Below are 21,340 nucleotides of genomic sequence, written 5' to 3' on the forward strand. Positions count from 1 at the left end.
ACATAAAATTGTAACGTCTTGTATTAAAACTACTTCTACTTACGAACCGAGTTTGCTACTTTGATGTAACTATGTTAAAAAATTCTGGATATAAACAGTTGACCCCCGGTATTCACGGGGGACGTGTACCACAACGCCCCGCGAATAGCAAAAATCCACCAATACTTAAAACCCCTCTAAAAACTCTTAGAAATGCCTATTTTGATAGTTCAAACACAAAAAGAAGCCCTCCAAAAATGCCTTTACCCAAGTATTTTAATAGTTTTTTCACAAAAAAATGCATTTACCTGTAGTTATGAAAATATGAAAATATAGTAACTAGTGAATATTTCTTAGTGAAAAATACTGCAAACAGGCAAATTTTCTGCAAATAATGTGTATTGTTTGTTCCATAGAGAAATCCGCAAACTGGTGAGTCCGCGAATGCAGAACCACGATTAGGCGGGGGTCGACTGTAAATCAACTTTCACACATTGCTGTCCAATATTTGCTTACACATGCACCTACCTGAAATGCTTTTAGTGGATGTAAAAAGGGTTGGGTGTGTGAAGACATATGAGATGATTCATTCTCATTACCTACACCCTTTTCTGAATGAAACTGTAGATCCCCTTCCTGTTAAGAAAACAAATTAATAATCAATACTCCTCTTAATGAGCTCTGGACCCCATACTGATATTTAAGTACTGTATAATTCATTTGAAAATGTATCACATTTGAGAATAGAAAGTTGAATGAAAGTCGTTGGGTTACACTACCTTAAATATGATTAGCTTGGAATGACAAAAACAAATAAAAATTCTTGCAGAACACCAATTTCAATAATTGTATAATCAGCTTTACTTACAAAATATTTAACTTAATAAATATATTACTTGACTTACCACGGCCACATCTGAAGTTGGAAAAGAGTCTATTTTGTATTGTTCTTTTTGTGGGGTGGTTGTTATCGAACCTATGTCTCCCCTAGAAAAAAAGAATTTTTAAAATTTTAATAGGTTGAATGTATGAATGCAAATATAACAATAATTTCAAAGAGAAAAGCTTTTATGCAAAGCCCAATGTGACAAACACTCTGAAGCAATGTGACACACACTCTAAAGCAAAGCACTGATTTGTAAGGTACTGAACCAAGAAAATAAAGTGCAAATTTAATTGTGGCACCTCTAAATATTTAGTTAGATAGTAGGATTCAAAGAAAACAAGAGCAGTGAGAAAACCTCAAAGCTTGATAACTGAAAAAAATCCATCAAACTTAGTAACCCCATCTGCTTGAAGCTGTGGTTTGCTAGTGTTATTAGGCCACTTGAGAGGTGAAGACTATCTTTGAGCTCAACAGAACTGAGGCAAAAAATGCAAACTTAAGATACTAATTTGCATTTTTCCTAACTATATTGATATATATGGATATACACTACCTTCAGGAACAGCTAGTCCAGTTGATGAAGCTTAGTAACAAGGTGGTTAATGTGGAAAGTGAGTGAGTGGCGGGGGACCACCCACTCACCTCTCTATAATTCATCATTTATTTTTTGTGATATGGACAGATGTTGGGTTGGTTAGAGGTGGGATTATGATAAAATATTCAGGTTTGTATATCTAGGAATAATAAAAAGTTTTAAAAGTAATTTGTATTTTTCCTTGGTATACAAACCTGAGCCTTTTATATGTAACAGAGTACCCTTCAGCACATGCTGGAATAGGTTGTTGAAAAATTGGTAACCAGGTAGCCTATAGTTAATTGGTGGTGATGGGGGGAGAAAGTGTGTGGGAGAATATTCCTCTCTCACTAACCATCACAATCACTTTTCCTTCGGCCACAAGGACTAAGCAGGGCGGTTGAGGTGGGATTTAAGTACATAAAAGGATCTGCCTGCATCTCCAAAGCACTGACATGTAGACAAGGTAAATCCTTTGTCCATACACCTAAAAAGAGCCCTCCTTTCAGGTGTAAATCCCACCTCTACCTCGAGGCATCTGAAAACAGAAGCATTTACAGAGATGGGAGTTCAAAGGAACCCCTTTTAAGAGTTTCTGTCTTCTATCCACCAAACCATGCCATCCTACACCTCCCAATCATAGAAACGAGTCAGTAAGGAGGATCCCGAAAGGCACTTAAGAGATGCTTAAGTTTCCACTTGAGTGCCTCCTAGCTTTGTTTTTACTCTGCAGGAGCAGCAGCCAGGATCAACGCTGTGAGAGCTCCTGTGGGAAGGACAACCACTACTGGAGACTCAACAGCACTGAGCTCCCTGTAGGTGCAGCAACAGCAGACTGAAGTAGTAAACATGGTAATGGTAAGCATATCAGTCACTCAGCTTCCCAAAAGCAACAACCCCCTTCGGCCAAGGAAGGAACAGGGAGAGGTTTGGGGAGTGAGAAGGGAGTGAAAGGGTAATCAAACTCTTACTCACCTTTTCCCTCAACCGAAACCTTTCCAACAGCTGCAGATACTAAACCCGCATGGGTGCAAAAATGTTACGGATCCACTTAAACATACTCTCACCCACCTCCTTCGTTCCTAATGTTATGGACATTACATGATGAATCATGGGTAAACAAAGTATACTCAAACTCAAGTTCCAACTTAGTAGTTAGCAAGAGTGCAGCAAGATGCCCTTAATTGACAGCAGCCAAAGAAAAAAGTACTTGGTAACAGCAGGTGAGTGTGAGGTATTCCCTAACTTAAACCCTTATCCATCAGTAACTACCTTGTTACCAAGTTTCAACAACCAATTTCAGCTTGCACTGAGGAATACTCCTATATAAAAGTGATGGTTTGTATTTCTGTAGGAACGAATGAGCACTTTTGAATGGTTACTATCTTCAGTCACTCTTCAGTCGCAACAATGAGGAAAGTGGCATGAGCTTGTCACATTTTGGGCTGCCTATCATGTCAAGGATAGGTATTTAATATGCTGCTTCTTTCATTTTTCATCCAGGGTAGTCAAATTTCTTCACCAAGAGTCCATCACATTGAAAAACAGGAGAGTATGATGTTCTGAAATTATTAAATCTCTCAAATTTATTTTCGAACATTTCAACTCTTTTCGTGTTTAGAAATGAAAAGTGAAATGATGAGTGTTGTTTTGACTCGAAGTAAAAATAAAAAAGAAACCCAAAATAAAATAAACTTTGCTTGGCAGCACTACAGGTATTCCTAATCTGAGAAACTAAAATAACATTGCAAAACCCTGAGCTATCCTTACATTCTATTTTTCTCATTGAAATTAGGCCGACAATAAACCTGAAGATGTGGCAGCACAAGATGTTAGCTGTGACCCTAAGCATATGACATCAGCTTATGTTGGTCTCCAATCTTAAAGTTGAGAAAAGTCGTATCCTAACAACAATGGTAAAAGTTCATTTCCAGTCTGAACTCCAATTCCACTCAACAAACATTTTGTTTTGACAGTTTTCTTGCTGTTTTCAACTGTCCCATTCAAGACTTCAACTGGATATCATTCGCTGTAAAGTTTCCGAACCTCAGGCCGTAAGCATGTTTACGTGCAAAATGGGCATCGTGTTTAGTACCAGCCTCTTGGGGATGTACGTAAAACATAAAATAATGATGGTAAATACCATAAACATAACGTCTTTCATTGTTTTTGATGTTACAGCCTAAATGACCAGAACCAGAGTACTTGATGGGTTATTTGGACTGGAAACAAACATTATCCACAGCAACTAAGACATGGTAAAATAAACTGTATTGTTTTACACTTTAATACCACAATTTGTCATTGAAGTTTTAACACTATGCTCTTAATTCTCCTTAATATAAAATTTATACTAAAATCTATAGCAAATTAACTGTTACCAAGACATTTACTGATGAATGTTGTTATCTACTTGGACTTTTTCTAGGTTCTTTGTTCATGTTTATATAGAAAAGAACTGAATAGAATACAATAGAATTTAGGCCAAAGGCCAAGTGCTGGGGCCTATGAGGTCATCCAGTGCCGAAACAGAAATTAACAGTACACATAAAAAGACTTGAAAGGTGGAACAGGAGGAAAACCTCGCAGCTGCACTATGAATCAATCGTTAGGAGAGGGTGGAAAGTAAGATGGAAGAAAGAGAACAAGAATGGAGGCACAGTAAAAGGAATGAAAGGGGGTTGCAGCTAGGGGCCAAAAGGATGCTGCAAAGAAACCTCACGTAATGCCTACAGTGCACTGAAGGCACTACACTGCTTATGTTAACATGGTCATATTTAGTTTGTCCCAGTGCTGTGGGTGAGGATGGCCAGTACATTTGGAATGTTGTGTTATTTTCATCAGGAAATGCTGAAAGTGGATTGGCTTACGTTTTGCTGATTAGGTGAAATTTTGGAATCCAAGCACTGTTTCAAAAAAACTGCCTTCAGTTTGTAGTCACTGTTCATTTGGTGCAGACACTAACTTATCACGAGGTTTTTTTTGTTGCTTCAACATTTCTGATATTCTTTCGCAACAAATGAGTAGTTTAAAAGTACTGGAACCATTTATATCCTACAATTATAAAGGACAACACTAGGAAAGGGGTTTATTGGGCAAGGGAAAATACAATTGAGTGAAACAGATCTAGAGGGATATATTCTAACAATGCTAAGGCAGCCTACTTTGGAAAGTTTTTAATTCTGATTACAGTAAGGTCTATTAAATGTTTGGTAGTTTGTAAATTATACTGTAAACCATAGTTGTACTCTGGGGTTGAAAGTATGATTTTACTATGTTCTAAGTGTTTTAATCCCTAAGGGACGGCATAATATATCAGTGTGCAGCACCCCTGACCGGGGAAACTTTGAGGTCGGCAAAATAAAAAAAAAATTATATCAATGGAAAGAGAATGACATGTACATTCACACTGTATAAATAAAAAAAAATTCAAAAAATTTTCCCTACCTTCCACGAGAAGTTGAAAATGACTATTTACAACCCCTTGTGGGGCCTCATATACAAGACAATAGTAAATTTTACCATTTTATATATGTTTTTTCTAATAAATAAGTTTTTTGGATTTTGTAAAATTATTATTACTGCTCACGCAATATCAAAACAGACAAAAATAAAAGCAGTAACAATTTTTTTGCATATTTGTTGTAAAATATTCACGTAAGTTTACGAGAAGGAAGATTCAGTAACTTTTGTTTTACTTTTACATGCTTTTTCTAATATTTCTTTGCAATTTTCTTGGTAAAATTACATTGACAACCAACATACTATTGTAAAAGACAAAAACAAAAAACAACAGCAACCCCTTCGTAAATTTACAAGCAAATTTACAAAAAGACTCATGTGAGAGAGAGAGATGCAGTACCTCCCCCCCTTGAAGTCACAAGCATTACTGATACTGGCCTAACTCTCATGTCTGTATAAAAGTTGCCATTAGTGAATTTATAGCATATAGAAGTATTGGCACCTTTGTTTCGAACCATTATTACCATAACAGTGGTGCGTAATTCTGCTTCACACTGAAGCTCAATCCGTCTACCTCCCCAAACCTGTTTTACTTCACACTGAAGCTCAATCCATCCACTAAGGGTTAAATGTTTCTGACAATTTTGATAGCAAATTTGCAGGCTAGGCCTATTTTTGGAGATACTGGCACCCCGCCTCATGTCATATCCTGCAACTATGGCGATCACAGTGGAAGACTGGGGTTTTTTGGTGGGGGAAAATACAGAGTGAAATACAAGGATGTATTTTAGCATGTCCATGATACTTTGGCAAGTCCTGATTGTGATTAAGATAAGGTTTATTGAAGGTTTTTAAAGTGACAGTATTCATATATAAGAACCTCTTAACTAGGTTTTGTTAATGGTGGGCCAAATGAGGGCCTGGCATCCCAGGCTTTAGGTTATATTACAACTCTATTATAATAATTTACAGTGCCTATGGTTAGGTTTGGTGGAAAGTCCAGGTGTGCAAAGTCTCCTGGTCTAGGTAAGGCCTTAATGCCCCAGGTAGGTTAGATCATAACCCTACTATTTTAATTTACAGTACCCAAGTCTGATTAGGCAGGGGTTGGGGGGTGGGGGTTGGAGCCTTCTGCTAGATACAGGTGCAGCCCCTCAGCTAGGTTAGGTTTGATGGACACAGAAGGGGCGAAGCTCCACCCGGCTAGGTGTGGATCTGGTCCCCCAGGTTAGGTTAGGTTAAATCCATCCTTGTATTCCACTTGTTTTGTGGTTTCCCCCACCCAAAAACCCTTCTTCCTCACTGTGGTCCCACAAACTGTAGAACATAAGGGTCCAGTACCTCCAAAACTAATTATTTACTTATAAAATGAACCTCATAAATGTTCAAAGAACACATTAAAACATAGGAAAATCTCATATTCACACTGGATTGATTTGGGTTGGATTATCAGATTGATAATTAGCAAATTAACCAACTCTAATCATAACCCCCAGTGTAAAGTCTTCCAATCTATTTAAACACACATGTTATCATATAAAATTCTAATTTGAATCTCTGAATTCTGATTTGCTGACATAAATTCCACAGAAAAAGGCAATTCTTAAAAAAGAATCAGGTAAATAAGCAAAGAGACTAGATGTATGAAAACAAGCTACGCATGATAAATCACCAACTGCCGAAGAATCTGCAAGTCTGCAAGCTATTAATGTTATATGAAGCATCTGAATCAAAAGTGAAAAATTAGGGTTATGACACTGTGGGTGATTGAGGAAAACGGAGGGGGACAGATGTTCAATTGTGGTAAAATTAGATTTAGGAGGACTGGCATTAGATTGGGAAAAGCTGGCAAGCGAAAAAGGCTAAGGTGGACTGAAATGGGTAACACTGAATACTACTACTTCACCTGTCTGGGGCGCCGTATTCAGTACCTTGGGGATGAAAGCAAAAGCATATGCTGAAGATGGTAAATAGCAAAAGCATAAGCAAAAGATGGTAAATACCCTAAAAATAAATGAGAAATATAAATACAAAAGTAAGCCAAAGGCGGTAAATATTCCGGTAATTCTATATATTAGCTCTGCGCCCGTTTTTACCTTTTCAACTGGTTTTTTCTACACTTTTAGGGGTTCTGATACTGGCGGTGCATGTTTGTTGTGGCCAAATGGAATGTCCCTTCGCCGTGTTTGGTACTGGCCCGGGGAGGGGGGGTACCCATATGTTAACAAGTTATTGCACTTGCCGGACAGGATATGAACCGTTCGCAACAGACGTACCCGTGCTCAGTCTTGTGAATATCGCGTATGGAAACCCCTTGTTGGATGGACTTCGGGGGTTAATTACAGGTTAATTAGACTCGAGCGCCAAAAATGAAAGGTAAATTCATAATTAGCAAACAAAAAACTGTAAAAAAGTCAAGTTATAGTGCCATCGGCGACGCGGAGCTACCCTATAGTTCTACCAATATTCCAGCCAGTGCCTGGTGGAAACCAGTCTGCAGTAGTACTCTTCAGTTTCAACTTGGAATGGGTGAGGTATTAAGTTGTGGAAGATGTGGAGAAGGAGACATTAAATTTGAGTGTGATAAATCGTCACGCCCTCAAACATACCCTTCACATGTAATATAAAGATAAAACTGGCCAGTCAACATATAGGCTATTATACTAATTAGAGCCCCAAGCCTCTAACGCAACTCGAACCTGTCCATAAACGTTAGCCTATGCCTGAGTTGGTGGCCACCAAAGGCTATTTGATTGAGATATGAAGTATCTAAGGTTTGTCTACTAACAGACACAAGTTAGGACACGAGATTACCCTGGCGAGGTATGCCAAGTAAATCTCACAAGTAGGCTTGGGCAGCCCATGCTATAGTAAACGGCTAGTTTGTCTAAAATGAAAAGCAGGCTTGGAAAATGAATAACAAGCATGCGGTGAGATCTTCAGCAACTTATGCTATATCGGGAGCTACCTCGCCTGGTTTAAGTCAGACCTGGCCCTTGACAGCTATATACTCCTCACCTGCCCGTCAGTCGATGCGGTGTGGTATCACAGGCATCATAAAATTCATCGACTTCGCTTTCCGATGACATAACTGGGTCGTTAAGGGTTAATTATCAGTTATTGGACACCATTGGTGCTAGTAATATGCCTGACAACCAAGCCCACCCTTCGTCCTACTACTACGTCAGCTGATGGCTCAGATCAGCCATCATTGTTTACGTTGAAATTCCGTTCGTGATTGGTCGTCGCCTTCTGACGTCATTCAGCGCCTCGTTTCAATTCATTCATGCCCTGTGGTATCGATGTATTTGCCGGTAGCTGTCATTAAATCAGTTAACAAATATGTCGCCATTTGTTGCAGGCGTTGATAAACGTGTGATTGATACACGCTTGCGACTATCCTGTTTATGTTCTACAGGACATTATCATCACTATGTTTAATGCCATTCAATGCCTGGAATTTCGTTTATTAATGCATTTCCTTGGTAATCTTCTAAGACTCAGTGTAAGGATAGACTTCATCGCTTGTCAACAGAACTCGAGATACATATACCTATACACACACGCAAACGAGCAAACACAAACTGAATCCTAATAAAACGTAAAATAACAGCCAAACGACTTCCATAGTAGGAAAGTGTAAAGCCACCTACAGAGCCGATTTTTATGACGACATGACTCAATTTAATATATATATATATATATATATATATATATATATATATATATATATATATATATATATATATATATATATATATGTGTGTGTGTGTGTGTGTGTGTGTGTGTGTGTGTGTGTGTGTGTGTGTGTGTGTGTGTGTGTGTGTGTGTGTATGAAACTGAGTGGTAACACGTTATAAATAGTAAGCGGCACAACACGGGCATTGGTAACCTGGGAAGGATCAGTGGTCTGCAGTACAGTACAGCATAATTAAACCTTAAGGAATAGAAGTGTCCATATTTGTTGAAGGGTTGTGTACTCCTTAGGGGAGGATATGTCCCATTAAATGGCCTCTTTTCTAAAGGCCATTGGCAACAATGCTTTGCCACTCCTCTGCGGCTCCAAGAAAATGAAGTAATTGTACTCTTGCTGCTCCGTGTAAAGTGAAAGTCATCCTATGGCTGTACGTATGGGGTTTGCAACCTATACACGTTACTGATATGACATAAAAACCTGAGAATTAACGATGACTGATTGGTTTAAAGCGAGAAAGTTGGATGTTGTAGCACTTGTTGAAAGGGTAATGCGTACAGTGTAAGAAAAAGAAAAAAATATATATAGAGTATACCGCACCAGGAAGCGTTCGGAGTTCCAATCTGATCATGCGGTGCTGTAGATTACAGTATGCTAATTTTTTCTGTGAGCAGGTAACACCATCATGCCTTCCATGGTAGCATACTGCACTGTTTACCGGTTTTCTTGAATTTTTTTTTTAAAAACCGGTGAGCAAAAAGAATGCCTTCCAGTCTTATTTATCTATTCTTTATATACATTAAAAGGAAGACATAATTTTGCATACATAAATACATTTACGTCTTTGCAGGTAAAATAATCATACCGTCATTGGCACTATATGGACGTCTTTTCGTTTTCCTTAAATACAAAACTTATAAAATCTAATGAGCAGAAAAAAGGGGCTTTTCAATAGCGTTCATTTATCAGCATTACAACCCAAATACTGTTTTTTAAAAGAATGTATAGGCTAAGGCTAGGCCTTCGTGAAAGATGCAATCTGCACAGATGAAATAAATTACCGATTAGAATAGAGTGCCATGCATAAAAATATGGAATAAATAAATGTCGCATGAGTAAGTCCATGAAATTTCCGTTGACACAAATAAATCAGCAAAATGACAAAACAATAACATCAAGAGTATGCAACAGTTTGTTCATGCATTATTTACAGAAAAAAAAAAACAAGGCAGCGGCCACTGTGGCAATCACAGATGCACATTTTCAGCCTTGTACGATAATTTTTTGTAACCTCACACCGAAATTGTATTTGGGATAGCTATAGGGTTCAAAGCTAGGGAAGGCAGAGCAGACGCAGTGTCAGGTAAGACCCTACAGACAGGTGTGGTGTTTGGTACACTCTGGAAACTGGTGTCGATTGGTGAATAAGTTGCAATGACGAGAGTATATGGTTCAGCAACTGAAAGACTGAGCGGGAAAAAAAAATTTTCGGATGGGTATGATTCTGAGCTGTTTCCGGTCTAGAAAATAGGAAAGGATGTGCATCCTATGTCAATTAAACGGAAAGGCAGGTTGATAGATAAATAGTTGGCCTTTTTAGTAGGTATGGCGTTCGTAGACTATGGGAGAACTGAAAGTATTTTGGAAATGTGATTGAAAATGGAAATGATATTTGGAAATATATAGTTTCCAGAGTAGGATTGCAAGCATACTTGGGAAAAAGAAAATTGCAACGTAGTTTTTCCGTTTAGATGGAAGAGCACCTTGATGGATATAACGGTGTGAAAAGTGACGATTTGAGGTATATCTGATCATTATTTGGTTGAAACGAAAGTAAAGATAAAAATCAGCTTCGTCCAGACTTTCCTATGGATGTCCTCCTATTCCAGTTCATTTGTTCCATCTTGCGGGTCCCATTTGTTTATGGGTTTCAAAATCATAGTTTTGCTGAATAATGTACTTTTATTTCATTAATGATTTTGCATATATATGACTAGTTTTTCTTAGATATTTTAAGATTTCACTTTTTTTTTAGTTCACGGGGCATCTGACTGAATGGTCCGTATTGAGTATGAATGGACGAATGATGAGTCAGTCGTGACCTAGTTATGTTAAATATTGATTCCATTAATTTGCCCTTCCTCTTAAAAGTATATTTTGGTGGTATATCTCTCAACTATATTGATCAGAATTTTTGTCATATGCTTATTTATCTCTGTAGTTTTATTTCTGACTAACGGAATATTCAAAAGGCATCTTCTATACATCCCTGTCGTGATCTTTGTCCCGTCATTGAGGGCCTAGGCGAAGTATCCACTTTGACTTACCTGAATTACAATTCTTTAACCTATAGTCTTTCCCACATTTGGCATCCAAGTTTTCCTATGCATTTCTTCTGTTTATGCCCGAGTTAATGGCATTTGCAGCATTGTGACAACTACTGGGTACATTTAGGTCATCATCACATATTCCTATCCTACTTTCTTCTAATCTGTGGGGAGCATATTATGATGTAATGTTTCACCCCTTTGGATTTTAGATTTCAGCTCAGCAACCTATTTGAAGTCATATTCAACTCTTACCTAACATTTCAGCCACAGGTTCTCATCTTACAATATTCTGTTATAAGCTCTTCTTCCTCAACTTCTTGGACATGAACCATCATGATCTTTTGGGTATTTTGTCATCTGAAATACCGCTTTATTCTCTCCTCTCCGTCATCTCATTATCTTCGAAGCTTGTGACTTGGGTCTGTCGGAAAATTCTATGAAAAGGTGTCCATCTCTTGCCTGCTTTGTACGCTTGATTAAGTTCCTCCTTGGACAGGTCGTTATCGTTCTCGGCTAGCACTCTGCTGGGCCCGCGTTCGAGTTTCCGGCCTGCCAATGAAGAATTAGAGGAATTTATTTCTGGTGATAGAAATTCATTTCTCGCTATAATGTGGTTCGGATTCCACAATAAGCTGTAGCTCCGGTTGCTAGGTAACCAACTGGTTCTTAGACACGTAAAATAAGTCTAATCCTTCGGGCCAGCCCTAGGAGAGCTGTTAATCAGCTCAGTGGTCTGGTTAAACTAAGGTATACTTAACTTTTGTACGCTTGATTGAATTTTCACAAATCCCTGACTTGGCATTTTCCACCTGTACAGTGGTTTTCATTTTCGAGTTGATAGATTCTACGAGTAATGTGTTCTTTTTTTATTATTAATTTGTGTGCATAGTCTCAATGATTGTAGGACTGTCCCATTTGTTTACTCAAGACTTCTATTTTTTCATTCACCTTCGTGATGGATATGGTGAACTTATTCATTTATTCATCGTGTTGGAATATATATATATATGTATATATATACATATATATATATATATATATATATATATATATATATATATATATATATATATATATATATATATATATATAGAATAAGGCCAAATACCAAGCGCTTGGACCTATGAGGTCATTCAGCGCTGTAAGAAAAATTGAGAGTAAAAGATTACAAAGGTGTAACAGGAGGAAAACATCGCAGTTGCACTATGAAACAATTGTTAGAAGAGGGAGGAAAGTAAGACGACAGAAAGACGACGGTATCATACTTACAGGTGTGGTGTGTTGGAATGGATATGGAATATAGAGATTAGGGTAAAGGCCAAGCACTGGGACCTATGAGGTCATTCAGCGCTGGAAAGGAAATTGAGAATAGGGTTGCAGCTGGGGCTAACGAAGGGACGCTGCAGAGAGCCTTAAGTAATGTCTACAGTGCACCGCGCATGAAGTGCACTGACGGCACTACACCAACCCCCCTACGGGGTTATCCATCGTGTTGATCTTAGTCATCATTCTCCGTAGGGCTCTTCCCGTAAATCTTCAGGCTCAGCAATCCTCTTGTAGTAAGAGGATTGCTCGGCAATCTCTATATCGCTGCTCAGTTTCATCCCTCAACAGCCATTACAGTTTGCTTGTCCTTACATTCATTCACTCTTCAATGCGCTCTGTCAAAGCAGTTTGGACAGTGCCACTTCAGTTTCTCGATATTTTCATCACGGATGACATTTAGGTAAGTATATTTATGGTACACTCATCATCGGATCCATAAGTGGGATGCATCAACGTTCTCCTTTTGTTACCCACAAGTCAGTTTCGTCAACATTCGTATTTTATAACGAATGTTTAATCATGTACAATATAACCAACTTCACAAGGAAAATAAAAGATATAACAGGTTTTATTCCGCTCAAAATGTGACAACAATCAAGAAAAGAAGCGGTGAAATGTGATTGTTAATGCAATTCTGACAAGTGAGTTTGATAAATATGAAGTGGAAAGACAAGATAATGAGAAAATGGATGAAAATGGACTATAAAAACATGGGAATGGAATGGAATGGAATGGAATATAGAATTTTGGCCCAAGGCCAAGTACGGCGACTTATGAGGTCATTCAGCGCTGAAAGGGAAATTGAGAGTCGAAAGGTTTGAAAGGTGTAACAGGAGGAAAACCTCGCAGTTGCAATTATTAGAAGAGGGTGGAAAGAAAGATGGAAGACAGAGAATATGAACAGAAGTACAGTAGAAGGAATAAAGGGGTTGCAGCTGGGGGCCGAGGGACGCTGCAAAAAACCTTAAGTAATGCCTACAGTGCACCACGTGAGGTGTAAGAGACAGAAGAGTGCATGAAATTCCATAATGGACTTATGGCAGTGTAGAGTACCTGTGGGTAGGGAAAGGTCAAAACAAGTAATCATTATCATCAGCATCTTTGCCTTCCAACGCCGTGAGCTGGATGTGGCCCCTGCGAAATTCATCAGCTCATGTCCTTCCTGTGCTTTTGGTTCCACAAATCTCCACTCATCTGAGTAGATCTGGGTCTCTGAACTCTTCTGGTGGCCAGTTACCCAATTAGCACTGTCACGGTATCATACTTACAGGTGTGGTGTGTTGGAATGGATATGGAATATAGAGATTAGGGTAAAGACCAAGCACTGGGACCTATGAGGTCATTCAGCGCTGGAAAGGAAATTGAGAATAGGTAGGCTTGAAAGGTGAAACAGGAGGAAAACCTCGCAGTTGCACTTTGAAATAATTGTTAGGAGAAGGTGGATAGCAAGGTGGAAGAAAGATAATATGAATGGAGGTATAGTAAAAGGAACGAAAGGGGCTGCAGCTAGGGGCCGAAGGATGCTGCAAAGAACCTTTAACAACGCCTACAGTGAACCCCGTTAGGTGCACTGACGACACTGCTCCCCTATGGGGATTGGATATATACAGCACAAACCATCGCCCTCTCTCCTTCAACTCAATCACATATAGAACTTGCGTCTTTTCCCTTAATGCATAATTTTTTACTATTCTGCTATTCGACTATAAATATTTCCTTACGCCTGAAGTTTAGACGTAACTTCATTGTTAGATAATTCATGCCTGTATAGCAATACAAATCATACAATACTGACATACCTTTTATTTTTGTACAATGTATTATCGGTCTATTTGATTTCAAAATTTAATTCAGCTGTGTTGTCTTTGTTGAAAAACTAATTCTCTTGTCTTTGTCTTGTGCTATTTCATCTTTGAAGCAAACTTCATTGTTCCTGTTTTTCTTATATTTATCTGTACCACTATACCTCTAGATATGTGATGCATTTCAATGAGCAAGAATTGTAAAACTCGTGATGCTCTGCTGATTAAAGCTGCATCACGTGCATATTCCAAGTCTGTCAAGGAGGAGCGAATGAAATAGAAAGAACCTCTGCTGTTTCAAACCTGAAACTATACTCGAATATGACATTTTAGCTTACTGCATGTTAATTTTGCCTTTACAATAAATCTATAAATCACTGGTACGAGTTTCCTCTTGGGTAGTGTTGCGGTAGCATGTTTCCTACTAAAAGCTATTACGTGACTAAGTTGTAAATTACCTTAAAACACAAAATCATGCATGATATCTGTCTGAATTTTCCGGAATATTTTCTTTTATTTCGTGCAAAATGTTTATTTAGCTGATATTAGCCCCACAAGAAACAACGTTCAAAAGTTTTCCCCTAAATTCTCTTCTGGGGTTACGCCACTGATAGGCCAATGCACATATTGCCGGAGTTATGCTACCCATAGGCCGATGCTTGTTTTGCATCGTCATTTAGTGACATTCCTGTATGATATCAAGATAATTTTATACTTAAGTGAAACCAGTGGGATTATTTGTACACAGTTTTTTAATAACCAAAGAGGTTTCTGCGGCACGCGACCATAACTTTAATGCAAATGCCAAGGTCTAGACCTTGACAAACGATATAGCATGCGAGTATCACATCGGTTGATATTTGTTTAGTTTATTTGGTTACCTTTGTAATAACAGTTGTAGTAAATCGGATGACTGTTGCATTAGGTTCTGTGGTAAATGCATGTCTGCTTCAAAAATCTGACTCTTGAATCTAGGCCAGATAATGCGAGTTTCTCCCGTGTATTTCAATTGTTATGCACAGCGTATGTTGAGGCGCAGCCTCTTGTATACAGTATTTGGAAGAAATATTTTTTTTAAAGTAACCATTTTTGAAGTCATTCTGATGGATATAACTATAAGTTTGTTACCACCATATTTATATATAGTATATATATATATATATATATATATATATATATATATATATATATATATATATATATATATATATGTGTGTGTGTGTGTGTGTGTGTGTGTGTGTGTGTGTATATATATATATATATATATATATATATATATATATATATATATATATATATATATATATATATATATATATATATTTTCAACATTCCACATTTCATCAAATGACCAGCACCTAGGAACTAAATTCCATTTTCAAGCTAGAAAAGACTAACACGTAATCAGTTATACAATGACATTAAATATAAAACTAAAGACAATTAAAAACATGAAAAACAGGCTTCAAATTTAGTATAAATTACACCGGAAAATATTAAGGCACTAGGGTACCACAAAGAACATAAAAACTATAGGCTGCAACACTGAACATAAAAACATGATGAAACAGTTTGGCAATGAAATTAAAATCAAACTAAAACATTTATATCAAATACATTAATGTCAAATAAGAGCAGAAGTACTCTTACCGTCTCGTACAATTTAATTTTAAGTTATTTTAAGTGCAACAGTTGTTGAACCATTGATGGAAGGTTCATGTCTTGTAATAAACTGATTCAGAAAAACAGACAAGAGCGTTTATTTGGAAACTGCGCAAAGATCTTGTAAAGCTTTGTACTTTATGTGTGGGATCTGATAGCAGGTCTTCCCTTACTATCTAAAGCAGTGGTTGTTAACCTTGGGGGGGGGGGGTTCAGCAATTTCCAAGGGGCCGGGAGCCTTAGGGAAAAATAAAAAAATTCTCTAATTATATTCGTTATTCTCTTACCAAAAGTCACTAAGAAGCAGCGTCAAATATCTCACTAATTCATTCCCTAAAGAATGAAAACACACTTCTCTTTTTTTTTTTCCCCTTCAAGTCTGGGAGGGAATTTTGCTCAAAGATGCAAGAGGGACGTGGAGGGAAGGACCAACTCTTAGAGGGGGCGTGGTAATAAAAAGGTTAAGAACCACTATCTGAAGGGTTATCCGTTCTGTGGCTAACAACCCCGTGAGAGTCGATGTGAACTTCAACTTACGGATATACGTCCATGATATTTCCCAGAAGATTTCGAACGGTTAAGTTCGTCAATGAGACAGGAGAGCGTCATCTCATATGATGAGTCCTTAAAATGAAACCAGCTACCAAAGTTCGAGAAGTCTGTAAAAACATAACTGAACTTGACATGAGGCGAATATTATTTACAGCAGAGGACAATTCGCGGCGATCAGATTTGGACAAATTTCAGATGCATGGTGAAGTAACAGACACTGATTTCTTATACCAAACTTAAGTTTCACGTTTAGGATGGGAGAGATCGTCCAAATATCTTGCCTGTTAAGGAAATAGGAATGGAATGGAATGGAATGGAACATAGAGTTTAGGCCAAACGCCAGCACTGGGACCTATGAGGTCATTCAGCGCTGGGAAGGAAATTGCGGGTAGGTAGATTTGAAAGGTGTAACAGGAGGAAAACCTCGCAGTTGCACTTTGAAATAATTGTTAGGAGAGGGTGGATAGCAAGATGGAAGAAAGATAATATGAATGGAGCTACAGTAAAAGGAATGAAAGGAGTTGCAATTAGGGGCCGAAGGGACGCTGCAAAGAACCTTTAGTCATACCTACAGTGCACCACGAGGTGCATTGAAGGCATTACCCGTTAAGGAAATAGGTTTAATGGAAATCGGTCTTTCCAAAATTCTTGTTTAAATTTCATGAAATCATGACATTCAAACCAGACTAAGGCAAACTAAAGCACGGCATAACAAAGTTTTGCAAGATTCAATCTTATATTTAAAAGAGCAGTCATGGTCCAAATTTTTAAAATTTTTTTAGACCTCGTCTAAATATTCTGCAACTGCCCTTGGAAATTTCAGTCTTTGTCGAATTTTTTTTTCACTATCTTCTAAAGTCAAGTCATTATATAAGTACTGCCCTTTTAAATTTAAGTCTTCGTCGATTTTTTTAGTTGCTGCCCGCTGAAATTTAAATGACTGGAAAATTGTAGACCAAGACTTTTTTTTTTGAAATAAGCATTATCATTAATATATCTATCTATACATACCGGTATATATACAGAGAGAGAGAGAGAGAGAGAGAGAGAGAGAGAGAGAGAGAGAGAGTATATGAGGGAGGTAGGGCATTTTCAATGTTCATTTTGAAGTACAGTATTTGGCTTACGTTTAGACATTCTATAACTCATTTTGTAAAAGTAAAATATAGTTAGAACAACTTCAGTTGTACAACAAAACAATAATATGAAATATACAGAAGTATACAGTAAGGATGAATAGCAACTTCCAAGTGTACTACTTATATCTAGCTAGCCTTGTGCTGGCACGGGCATTAACGCTTAGCCGAATCTTGTTTAAAATATCGAGCTCCGATGGCCGAGGATGTAAGGGAGGAGCCGCCTTGGTGTAGTTGTACGTCGATTACATCTTTTGAAAAAAAAAAAAAAATAGAGGATATAACGAGAGAGCTCGACTGGTGGATATATAAGTTGGAGTGCATAGACAAATGGGAAAGACGATGGCCAGCAGGCCACGATTAAGCTGGAAGTGTGACCATCCATCAAGACAATGTTCAAATATCTGGGATTGATAATAGACCCAGTGCGTGATATGGATAAGGAGGTTACTCAAAACTGGGGAGGCGGGGTGGTTATCAGACGTTCATAGTTACCACATTATGTACCTGAAGTTCCAGGTACATAATGCGGTGGTAAGACCTACCATGATGTATAGGCTAGAAGTGACACCACTGAAGAAAACAGAAAATACATTTGACATGGCAGTAATAAGAATGCTCAAGTAGATGAATGTCCTTTTTTATTTTCTACCTTTCCAGTGTACACTGAATTTACTTCAAGAGGTTCTGACTGTTGAGTTTGATTGTTAATATAGTGACAACTGGCAGGTATCTCACTTGGAGTCATGAATCCACAGACACTTATTGCTCCAATTTAAATGTCTAGTCGCGTAGGATTATCTGAACGTATATGTGTCGATTAACAAACATGTAACTTTATTTGGTATCCGAAATCACTGATACAGCAGAATTTTTAGAGCACCTGAGGTAGTGCGTGTAGTTCCCCACCATCACAGGTTTGATGGTATTAAAATAATCACGTATTGTAAAACGCTATCCAGTGCTGTAACTATGAAAACTAATCTAGCTCATTTTCTTAACATAGGTAACCTGAAAACTCAACGATCATCCCCAGCTCACGTGCTTCGAAAACCCTTATATCTTAACATGCTTGCATATTATAAGAAACTGAGGTATGGCTGAAAGTTGGTAACCTTTTTCACGTACGCTGTTTGGGGGGTCACTACGTTTAAGGGATTTGTGGCGAATGTCGTCATTCAGCGCTGAAACGGAAATGAGTACAAAGGTTTGAAAGGTGTACAGGAAGAAAACCTCGCAGTTGCACTACGAAACCATCGTTAGGAGCGGGTGGATAGCAAGTTGGAAGAATGAGAATATATCTGGAGGAGGTATGGAAAAATGAATGAAAGGGGCTGGGTTACAGCCAAGGGCCGAAGGGACGCTGCCGACAGCCTCAAGTAATGCCTAAAGTGCACTGAGTGAGGTGCACTGGCGGCACTATCCCCTTGAAGACCATTCGCTATAGACTCTTTATTTGGTCATAAACACTTTATATTATTTTTTTGGTGTACTGCACTCAACAGACAGGAAGTAGGTATTGTCGTACCCCAAGGTACACTGCATTAAAAAAAAAACGTATTTAATTTGATATCTAAAATCACTGACGTGGCAGAATTTTCGGAGCACCTGAGGTTGTATGTTGTGTAGCTCTCCACCATCACACAGGTGTGCTGATCTCTCCGGCCTACTCTTAGGTAATAGTCACCTGATATGAAACGCTGTCCAGTGGTAACTATGAAAACTGATCTAGCTCACTTTTAACAAACAAGTAACCTGAAAATTCTATGATCATCCCCAGCATCACATGCCTGGCAAACTCCAGGATCCTAATATGCTTACTACATACTCTGACAATGAAGCAAGATCCAAAATTGGTAACCTTTCCATGTATGCTTTCTTGGGATCACTGTGTGTAACGGATATGTGGCCAATATCTGTTATCAGGTACTGACTGTTGTTTGGGGATTAGAAAGTTTTTTTTTTTTTTCATAATTAGTTGACAAACAAGAACGGGTCATACTGGCTTGCAAGAAAGAGAATGTTAAAGGGGAGTCCAGCTTAAAATATAGGTTAGACCATTTCTTTCTTAAAGGGGAGTCCAGCTTAAAATATGGCTTAGACCATCTCTTTTTACATTGATGACTGCCATAATCTCATTGTGGTTTAATCTGATTATGTTTACTACTACACAAATCTTGCAATTTATCCATCGTAATTGTTTTCCCTGACATCACTATCACTGTGGGGAATTTACATTGTCTGTCCTATTCACACTTCCCGCATTTTCATATCCTTTACTTCCCAAATGAGGAGGGACCATTCATGGACTCATGGAGTATTTTGATCTGCTCCCGATAGCTACTGTCCTGTACTTTTCAAAGGTTACTCCATACATCAAGTACAGTGTCCATGACCTTAAGAGATCCACAAATCCTACTTACTGGAACTTGTACATGACAATACACACAAATAAATTTCATTCACGCATTTCATCTATAAAGGGAAATTTTCCAACACACAACAAGAAGTAATAAAGTGTACAAATAAAAGAACAGTCTGAAAATGGCTGTGGGACAACATACTCTGGGTCTGCTCTGGGTATAAATGTAATTTTCGGTAAAGCAAAACCTAACCAACATACTTCTAATATAAACATCATTTTCAGTAAAGCAAAAACTAAACACACTGGATATAAACTTCATTTTCAGGAAAGCAAAAACTAAACACACTGGATATAAATATAAACGTCATTTTCAGTAAAGCAAAAATTAAACAATACTCTGGATATAAATGTCATTTTCAGTAAAGCAAAAACTAACCAACATTCTGGGTATAAAAGTCCTTTTCAGTAAAGCAAAAACTTACCAACATACTCTGGATATAAATGTCATTTTCAGTAGAGCACAAAATAACCAACATTCTGGATATAAAAGTCCCTTTCAGTAAGGCAAAAACTAACCAACATACCCTGGAAATAAATGCCACTTTCTGTATAGCAAAAACTTACCAACATACTCTGGATATAAACGTCATTTTCAGTCAAGCACACCCTAATCAACTTACTCTGGATGTAAAAATCATTTTCAGTAAAACAAAAGCTAACCAAAACACTGGATATAAGTCCTTTTCAGTCAAGCAAAACCTAATCAACATACTCTGGATATAAACATATTTCAGTAAAGCAAAACTAACCAACATACTCTGGATATAAGCATTTTCAGCTAAGCAAAAACTTACCAATATACTCTAGATATGTCTCATTTTCAGCAGAGCAAAAACTAACCAGCATGCTCTGGATAAGAAAGCAAAAACTAACCAACATACTCTGGATATAAACAATTTTCAGTAAAGCAAAATCTAACCAACATATTCTTGATATAAACGACAATTTTCAGAAAACCAAAAGCTAACCAACATACTCTAGATATAAACGACAATTTCAATGAAGTAAAAACTATTCAACATACTCGAGATATGTCATTTTTAGTCAAGCAAAACCTAACCAGCATACCCTGGATATAAACATAATTTTCTGTGAAACAAAAACTGACCAACACTTTAGATATAAACATCTTTTTAGTAAAGCAAAACCATGAACAAAGTGATCAAGCCCTTTTACCTACAGGTCTAACACCGTTCTGAAAGAGTACGCATGACTCCTCTATACCAGGATTTTATTGCATGGATCGACGTCATTCATCCTTTTCAGAGTTTTGACAGTTTTTCTCTACATTGAGTTGCTATCTGGGGCTGTTTTCTTCTCAGATGCCACACTTGTTTGCTTTAAGCTTGCTGATGACCATATCTGTACTGTAGAACCAATGTTTTCAGACTCAGGACTGTGATTGTGGCAAGTCTTGGGTCAAGTGCATTTGATAAATATTTAACTTCAGCCTATTTTAATATGGTATACATTTGAATTATGTATTCTTATTACTTTATCAAATACAGTAGT

General features: G+C 37.7%; 1 protein-coding gene across 3 annotated transcripts in view; it reads right to left on the reverse strand.

The window, feature by feature from the left end:
- Positions 1-21,340, reverse strand: part of LOC136828830 (WD repeat-containing protein 44) — a 200,460-nt gene that overhangs the window by 48,884 nt on the left and 130,236 nt on the right. Inside the window, exons 1-3 of one of the 3 annotated variants that reach the window (XM_067087087.1) lie at positions 7,920-8,153; positions 885-966; positions 508-615 (exon numbers count right to left, since the gene is read on the reverse strand). In XM_067087087.1, the coding sequence (XP_066943188.1) occupies positions 508-615; positions 885-966; positions 7,920-7,990 (261 nt within the window). In that variant the 5' untranslated portion in view covers positions 7,991-8,153. Of the gene's footprint in view, positions 1-507; positions 616-884; positions 967-7,919; positions 8,154-21,340 lie in introns of those variants that run through there. The other 2 variants (XM_067087088.1, XM_067087089.1) reach the window with 2 other exon arrangements.

Source organism: Macrobrachium rosenbergii, chromosome 43 (assembly GCF_040412425.1).
Source record: "Macrobrachium rosenbergii isolate ZJJX-2024 chromosome 43, ASM4041242v1, whole genome shotgun sequence".
Classification (NCBI taxonomy): Eukaryota; Metazoa; Arthropoda; class Malacostraca; order Decapoda; family Palaemonidae; genus Macrobrachium; species Macrobrachium rosenbergii.